The 9,210-nt window shown below is 36.3% G+C and overlaps 1 protein-coding gene across 1 annotated transcript; it reads left to right on the forward strand.

Moving 5' to 3' along the window:
• The first annotated feature begins 732 nt into the window (after positions 1-732).
• Positions 733-5,843, forward strand: LOC115757212 (probable calcium-binding protein CML22). The gene is made up of 5 exons (XM_030697351.2): positions 733-845; positions 4,171-4,413; positions 4,996-5,195; positions 5,291-5,465; positions 5,561-5,843. Exons 1-5 carry the CDS (start codon positions 749-751, stop codon positions 5,710-5,712), a joined length of 867 nt encoding a protein of 288 aa, XP_030553211.1. The 5' UTR covers positions 733-748; the 3' UTR covers positions 5,713-5,843.
• The last annotated feature ends 3,367 nt before the right edge of the window (positions 5,844-9,210 follow it).

Here is a 9,210-nt window from a genome sequence, read left to right on the forward strand (position 1 = left end):
TAAGATAGTTTTGTCAGCCTTTTTGCATTACCCAAATTCCCAAATTAGCCGAACATGTTGTAGTTTTTTGTGAAAATTTCTTTTATGAAATGCAGTTAACGCCGTCGAGTTCCGTCGAGTTCTTACCCTTTCAATTTGATGCAATCAAAAATCAACTTTTACTAAGTGGTGCAAATCAAGTTTCAACTCTCTGGATTTGTGCAAGTTATAAACGTTTGATAGAAGTTGCATTGAAGTCGCAAAACCTTTGTCATAAGTGCAACTCAGCGGTACGATATGGGAAATTTCCTGTCATTTAAGCAAGTTCATATCTTGTGGACTCCACTAGCAGACTTAGGAGGTTAGTAATCCTAAGTTCCAATTTTCGTTAATGTCGGTTAAACATAAAAAATTCAAAACCGTATTTAAAATACTTGGTCAATCAATATACACTAGATGGATATTATGTCAGAAAGTTAGAACTCAATTAAGTTATGCCCATAAGAGGACTTTTACTGAACTTTTCTATGAAAACTTAGTTTTCTCGCTGTTCATAGCTTATTTTAACTTATTATTTCTTGACAATATGCTTGAAGAAGATTTCTTTTGAATAGCCGTGCGGTGAAGAAAGGAATGACTCTACATCAAACAACATAAGAAATTGAAACTAAAAGAAAGGAATATTTTTAAATATGCTTACATTTAAAGCTACTTTAGCATCTGTTAGAATTCTTCTTAGTGGTTCGTCTTTCATTCTCTTCTATATGTTATGTTCTATAAAACATTGCTCTTTCGTTCCGTCTTTAACTCTGGGAAGAACCATCTCCTTTCTCCAATGCAGAAAATCACAATGAAAGGTCAAATAGGTAATCCTTAATTCCTTTCACTAGGTAGAATTACTCCTATTTGAAATGTTTTAGTTTCGTTCCTGTTTTATGCTGGATATGTAGAATTGTCATCATTTAGAATATATTCAATACATGTGACAAGCAAAAACAGTAAAACAATGAGATAATTTGAATCGTTTTTCCTTATTCATTTTAAGTTACTTTCATAAAAGATTGGTAAACGTAAATCTATCATTCTTAGGGTGAAAAATATTGGTAACTATATTATTAGAGCATTGTGTGTTGACTTAGCAAATAATAGCTGTTTGTATGATTGTAACTAACCCTCGTTTTCTTTTACGAAAAATGAATTATTTGAAAAATATTTCCTTAAATGACTGTTTGAATTGCTTACAAATATGAATAAATTAAAGAAATTTGTTGTTCATAGAAAAATCTGTAGACATAAATTGTTATTGATAATGAATATAATTTTCGTTGACTAACTACTTTACGTAATACAAGCAATCATTTTAAGGAAAATATTTTCAAGCCATTCGTTTTCAGCAAAATAAACGAACAATTTTAAGGTACTTCTATGTGAATTGTCTCTTAATTATACGTGGAGGTTTTGTTTTCCTATCCATAAAGTCTTTATTACGCTAACCATCAACAATCTTCTGAAAAATGACATTAAATGTCCTGGTACAGATAGGTGCTTCTTTGTTAAGATTGATGGAAGTCTTCGTAATTTTGCAGAGGAATTTACTTTATTAGAGAAAATAAAGACCAATTTGTAAACTAGAAAACATCGCTATATAGCGGCCCAGAAAATGGGTTGCTAGAGATCCTCTTTTGGTCGCCCAAAGTTCTCGTGACCAAACAAATTATTTGGACGCTGTGGAGCTTATATGTTCCGATGAAAGTATTTAGTCGCAGAAGTCGTAGCTGTGGTCGTTAAAGGCGGTTCTGGCCCCTACTTCTAGCCTCTAGAAGTGCTTTGGGCGACCAAATGAGCCATAATTAGCCGGTAGAAGTAATTTTGGTGACTTTCTAGAGATCAAAAATGGCTCATTGGTCGCTGGAAGTGTATAAGAGATTTTTGACATCCTGGTTTTTTTATTTGTTTCAACCCATGGCACCAATTACTGATCATTCAATTTTCCTGCTTCCAAACTCAATTTACTGTATTTATTATAAATAAGACATCGGTATAAAAAGAACAAGAGAAATTTACTCAATCAGTCCTAAATTTATTATGGGAATGCCAATTTAATCCTGAACTTCTCAACTTTGACTATTTAATCCTGAACCTTTGCATGAACTCCAATGTAGTTTTTCTGATCAATTTTTACTGGAAATCACTAACATGTCGTCCATCCATCACTAGCCATCTTAAGTGGCATGGTCAGTGGTATGGTATGTACAACTCTAGTCATTAGCATCACGTTATGAGATACTTTTCTTGTATTTCATTTTCAAAACTTCACGTCAACGATTTTCGGTAAAAATTGATGGGAAAAATTATATCGTCATTTAGCATAATGATTTAAAACTAAATTAGAAAAATTGAAAAGTTAAGTACTGAATTGGCACATGTCCACTGGATTTAGGGCCAATACGGTAATATTCCTATAAGAATAAATACTGCAACTCAACCCAGAGCCCAAATTTTGGTATCGCTGCTTCCTGGTGCAATAGAAGGCCTTCCATCCAGTAATGAGCTCCGAAGAAACCAGACAGAGCTATAGATATCACATTTAAAAGTCAAATTGCCAATCATAGAGTAGTCAAATCCACATGTTCTAATCAAACCCAGCATTTTTTCCACCAAAAAGCATACAATGAAGTAGCTTCCAACAGCTTATCTTCTCTAATAGCTATCCTCGTGCCATCCAGAGTCGGGTTCTTTCGCGTCCCTCCCCACTAGTAGACTCTGCCAGCCCCAGGAACGTTGGTGGCCCTTTTTTGCTTGCTTAATTCTCCGTGAGGGTAGTGGACACCCTTCAAAACCTGACTCCAAAGGGAACCTGGTGCTTGTACAAGTCACCAAGCTTCTTTCCCAAGCATTACCTTACTAAAGATAATTAGATCCTTAAAGCCTACCCAGGTCTTTCATGCTCTTCAAGTTCTCCCATTTCCTCCAATGGGAACCTGCTTTTTTTTTTTTTTTTTGGCCTTTTGCTTCCACCAAAAGTAGACAATCTTCTGCTCAATTGATTTGCAAATCGAAATGGGTAACTTGAAAATGGACATCACATACTGTGGCAGCGCTTGAACAACCGTTTTAATGAGAATTTCTTTCCCCGCTTTAGATATCAACTTTTCCTTCCACCCCTCTAGCTTGGAATTAACCCTTGCAAGCACCCAGGCGAATATTTGTTTCTTTGTTTGTCCCTAGTCCGATGGGATTCCTATATACTTGCCTGTCTTCTCCATAATTGGTACTCTCAATTCCTTCGCCAAATTTCTCTTCAGTAGCTCGGGCCAACCCTTGCTAAAAAAGATGCTCGACTCATTCAAGTTTATTGCATGTCCTGAGGCAAAGCAATACTGGGTCAGAATATTTGCCAAATTTCCCTAAGGGAAGCCATTGGTCTATCACTGGCTGAAAATTCAGGGTCTTTAGCATGAACCATACAAAACAATATCTTTAATCAATCATCAATTTTCAAATATGAATGTCATTAAAAATTTCATACCGTATGTAAAACTCGTGTGGTCATATGATATCATGTAACTACATGACATCATTACCTCACTTATATATAGAAAAGAAGGACACCACAAATGTTATAACTTTTGTACGACATTCACTTGAGTGTCATTTTCTTTTATCACATGAGTACCATAACTTTTATAAGAAGCTCATTTCAATGCCTTAAATTTTTTCTGATCATTTGAGTGCCATATAATTTTTCAATCAATCACTTAAGTTACTCAAATTTTTTTAAAACATCCACCACTAGAGCAGGCCATGTTGGATTTTGGACACTTGGGTGAACGTTTTTTTTAAAGTTATTGCATTCAAGTGGTTAATTGAAAGTTATGGTATTCAAGTGAACGTTTTTTAGAAGTCATCGTACTCTAGTGGTCAGAAAAAAAAAATTATGGCTCTCAATGCACTTGTGTCATATATATATATATATATATATATGAGAGAGAGAGAGAGAGAGAGAGAGAGAGAGAGAGAGAGAGAGAGAGAGAGAGAGAGAGAGAGAGAGAGAGAGAGAGAGAGAGAGGGAGGGGGGGTTAGCAATTTTGTTGAACAGTTTTACTGTATTCGTCATTAACCTTGTAAGAATATTTCTTACTAAATAACATGTGGATCTTATCAAGATCTCACTAGTCATTTTTGTAACAGGCACATCATGCCCTTGTCCTTCCTTAAAAGCTGTATCCAACAAAGTGGGAACCATACTTTGCCATCGCAATTCCCAAATTAGGAACAAGAAATTGGACGCAAAGCTTGAAAAGAAGGTGCTCGAAGTGAAGAACACATTATCAACAAGGCGTAACAAGTTCCAAACAATCAATAGCATCATCATGAGGTTCCCTCAATTCAAAGAGGGATTGAAGGATATTAAGGCCATTTTCCAGCAATACGGTGAGTTTTAACAATATTATCTATTGCTCCACATGTTCTTTTTATATCACTAGAGAAATACACAAGTGATGCTTATCTGCATTCAAATTTAGCTGTGTTGTCTTAATTATGAATCAAATCAATGTGTATTTCGTTTCTTAATCTTTGTGGGTTTGCTAAGAAACCCACAATTTAGTTCATGATGTTCTTTTTCTCTAAATCTTATATGGTAAGTTTATAAAATCCATGTTGTACATTATACACTTGTATTAAGATTTATTCTTCAGTTAGATTGTAACTAGAGGATGTTGAATTAATGAACTTTTCAGCGTTATCAATGAGACGGTGAATGCTAATGGCATAAATTTAACTTAAGAGCTATTAAGATTTTGAAATAAGTTGAATTTTATACTAGTAACAAACTATATCATTGATCTTTTGTCATATATGTATGTGTATGATCTATACTACTAACTACGAGTAATCAGTGTATATTGCAATATCCTCTCACCTCCATAGATATAGATTTTGTTGCAATAGTGTTGTTAAATAAATGAAGGCAATAAATATTGCAACCTACTCCCTTATTTCTTTTCATTGTAGATGAGGACTCAAATGGGACAATTGATAAAGAGGAACTAAAGAAATGTTTGGAGGAAATGCAGCTTCATCTCTCCGAAAAGGATATGGAGGATTTGTTTCATTCTTGTGATATTGATGAAAACCAAGAAATACAATTCAGAGAATATATCGTTCTTTTATGCCTCATCTATCTCTTAAAAGAAGCTTCGTCAACTAATGAGGTAATTGCATCTTTAATCTAATTTTTTTGGAAGTTCGAAGGTTAACAATAAACCATTTTAGATATTGTATTAATTACTATGACATAATTTTCCAGACGGAAAAGATAGGTTCACCATCAATAGAAGCTACTTTTGATGCGATCATTGAAGCCTTCTTATTTCTGGACAAAGATGGCGATGGGAAGTTGAAGAAGAAAGATGTGATCAAAGCACTGAACGAGGCTTCACCGACGGAGAAAACTCCTCGCCACGTTACCATGAAACGATTCAGTACAAACCTCGAAACCCTAGTTATAATGCAAACGTCGCCATACGATTCGTTTTCGTGATTATTGACATTGGCCTTGTTTTTTCAATGAGTGCAGAGGAGATGGATTGGGGTAGAAAAGGAAAAGTAAGCTTTAGAGAGTTCCTTTTCACTTTCGTTGATTGGGTTGGTGTGGAAACCAACCACGGCGAAGGTGACGGCTTCAGCTACGGTGATTGCGATGTTTATGGTGACGATCTTCCCTCGTGAACATCACTCAGAGAGAATTTATAGAAATGCGACACTCATATATGTATAAATCAAATAAGACAATTTGTAACTATTGTACATGTGATCTGAATATACAAGAAATCAAGGCACTTAGGTTTAGTTTGAAGAAATCAGTCAGTTCTAAACTTATTGTATAGATACCAATTTAGTTTCAAAATTTTCAATCTTGCCAATTTAGTCCTAAATCTTTACATGAAATTCAAAAATGAAGAAAGATTATAAAAAGTTTGTGAACGGAAAGAGAAGCCATTGGCATCTTTGGAGCGAAAGTGAGGTCGGGGATTCCTGTAGTAATGAAGAGGTTGCAAACTAATGCAGGAGTATCCGACACATTGAAACTATCCTTAAACTATGATCTGGTTCTATCGGCAGCCCAATAACATCGCTGCTCATTCAGGCCAAAACCAACCTTGGTTGCAATTTGCTTCGGTGGTGTGAAGTAGCCGACTAAAATGTTACCGACTCCTAACCTAGCCGACTAAGCTCGATTTCTCCAAGATAGTTGCTGATTTTGTTGTGGACAAATAACATACAGATAGGGGATTCATCTAAATTATTTCCTTGGTCATTTGCAGACTTTCCACGATGATTATCTGCTAGTCTAGCCTGGTGGACGAGATTGCTAAAGAAGTTCAAGTCTCTCAGTCTTTAATTCTTTCTGATTTCTAGTTGTCTTTAATTCCTTTCTAGTTCCCAAGTGTCTTTAATATTCAGGGATTCCCTATGTGTCTAGTCCCCATGTGTTTACTAGTAGATCGGTCCTTTGAGTCTTTATTGTTCTCCTATTTCCTAAGTTCGAGTCCCTCTATATAATGAGGAAAAGTTCTCCATTGTAAGACAGACTTGATCGAATGAATGAGAATTTCTCTATGTGAGTTGAATTATACACCTCTTCGGCATCTTTATCCTTAGAAAGTAGATTACTCCTTGGTGGTGAGTCAAAAAGTACTTTATTATAGATTGATGACATATCCTTTATACCATGGTGGTGAGCTTTCATCCTATCTCGATTTTATCCTTAGCTGGTGTTATCTTTAGGCTTTGGTGGTGATCATTCCATCCTTCGTTTTGTATCGTTGGTGGGGGGTTCATCCTCTATGCCTCGATATAGTTCATTTCCTATTGTTTACTTAATGTTCTCACACACTGTTCCAAACAATTATCCCCGGCAATCCCCATACACCGTACATATATTTCAACCCATTGTTACCATTTCCAACTCTAAAAATCTTTACCAAACGGAATTACTTGCCTATGCACGCATCAAGTTGGTATCAGAGCTCAAGGTTGAACTCATATTGAGTGATTCCCTTTCTGTTATCTAACTCATTCTACAAATGGATGATTCTATTACAAGAGTCTTGAATTTGGAGCAAGCGCACAATGAAAGGCGAGATCGTGCCATAGAAAAATCTCCAAATGCAAATGGAGCATATATTTGAACTCTTTGAGCCGCCAGCAAGATATCTTGAAGAGCACCACCGATGCGACCATTCTAATTCCCGATGAAGTTCTACTTATGGTTCTGGTTCCACTAGAGGAAACTTAAGTGATTCAGAATACCATGCTCGGAGGAGAAGAGGGAGGCACAAAGATAATGATCGTGATGTCAAATTGGAGGTACCTAAGTTTGAAGGAGATTTCAATCCTAATGACTTTGTAGATTAGCTTCACACAACTAAACAAGTTTTTGACTTCACGTCATACTCGGGCAAAAAGAAATGCAAAGATGTTGTGCTAAAATTGATGAAGTACATTTCTCTCATGGGAGAATTTAAGGCATTAACAAATCGAGGATGGGAAGAGAAAGATCCACTTTTGGGAAAAACTCTAGAAATTGATGAAGAAAAGGTTCTTGCTTGCCAACTATAAGCAAGGCCTATTCCTGAAGCTAAATTCCCTTAAGCAACATAGGATGAGCATCGAAGAATACATCAAGGAGTTTGAACAACTCATGATGAGGTGCGATGCTAGAATCACAAGAGTAAACCATCGTTCAATTCCTTTACTAAATGAATCGAGAGATTGCTGATTTGGTTGAGCTTCAACCTCATTGGTCCTTTGAGGACGTGTACAAACTAGCAATGAAGATTGAGAAGCAACCGAAGGACAAGCGGTTTTCTTCCAAAACCTTGACAAGGGGAACATCCTTCCTTAAGGGTGCTTCTTCTAGCAAGGTTGGGAGTTCATTGGCTAAAGACAAAGGCAAGTAAAGGCTACTGAACACGTCAAAGATCTCAATAAGAAACCTAAAGGTGACAATCTAAAATGCTTTAAGTGCCTTAGCTATGGACATTTTTAAGCAAATTGTCCTAACTGAAGGTTTATGACCCTTTAAGGGGTTGAGAAGATTGATTTGGAAATTTAAGAGGAAGGTGATGATTTTGACCAAAACGGTGGTGAATTTTGTTGAGAAAACTTTCCTTCTAACTATTTTGATTTGAACAAATCTATTCTTATTTAGAAAGAATCTGGTTAATGCAAATAAACTTTTTATTAGAGGAATGAACACACGAATGAAAGCTTATATTGTTCCAAATCTAATATGACATCCTGAATTCCGACCCACTTTCGAAGCTTTGAACAAATGAAAGGTCTCATTGATATATTTCAGTCGAATCTCACTCGAAATTGATCCCTCTCGAGCGGACTAACCAAATGGGAATGGTTAGCTAGGAAAATCAAGTACGTAGACCTAAGAACTTGATCCTGGACCGACTCTTTGGCCATGAAAATTGTCGAGGGAATATTTTGGACCAATAAAGGCCTATCCTAGAATGAATAAGGAACGATTTGGATAATACCATATGTATGGATCACGGGTGATTCCATTTGACCTCATGTGGGTTCCAAACGTCTCTAAATTATTTTGTAACTATCGTGTCCATCGGACTAATGATTGACCCTCGAAATTACATGACAACCAAGGTCGCCGGGCCTCGAGTAATTCCTAAACGTGATATTAATCACGGGTCGATACGCGTAACTCCTAAAAGCCTCATGTTAGTTTCGAGATACTCTGAAATTTCAATTAATTGAGATTGATCACGAATCGGACTTCGAAATTTGACGTCGAACCTTCAGGGGTTCCAATAATTAAATTCTGGACATTTCATCATCCATTGTACGGTACTTCGCCGTTCGCCCCAAAGGGTTCAGGAAAATAAAATTTGAATTGGAAATGGGAAAAGACCAGTTTACCCTTGGAGAATATCCAATATTTTCACTTTGGCCGAAGGGCATTTCGGTCAAATCACCCCCTTGGTCGAATTTGATTAGTCTTTGATGGGGGAAATTACCTTTTTACCCTTCTTGACTTTTAGACCAAAATATCTATCCCCAAAATTATCCTAACCTTTACTAATAAATTTTAGGTCTTCTTCTCCCAAAATTCAAGAACACACACACACTCTCTCTCTCTCTCTCTACCTCACTTTCTCTCACTTGGCCGAATTTTTCATTCCCCCACCTCCATTG

The sequence above is a fragment of the Rhodamnia argentea genome, chromosome 1, assembly GCF_020921035.1.
Source record: "Rhodamnia argentea isolate NSW1041297 chromosome 1, ASM2092103v1, whole genome shotgun sequence".
Classification (NCBI taxonomy): Eukaryota; Viridiplantae; Streptophyta; class Magnoliopsida; order Myrtales; family Myrtaceae; genus Rhodamnia; species Rhodamnia argentea.

Bases quoted from the DNA above. Each gene is read 5' to 3' on its own strand.
- LOC115757212 (XM_030697351.2), top strand. From the start codon at position 749: ATGTTCTATAAAACATTGCTCTTTCGTTCCGTCTTTAACTCTGGGAAG. The intron at 4,414-4,995 runs GTGAGTTTTAAC...TTTTCATTGTAG, and splicing joins GGCCATTTTCCAGCAATACG to ATGAGGACTCAAATGGGACA. The intron at 5,196-5,290 runs GTAATTGCATCT...ATAATTTTCCAG, and splicing joins AAGCTTCGTCAACTAATGAG to ACGGAAAAGATAGGTTCACC.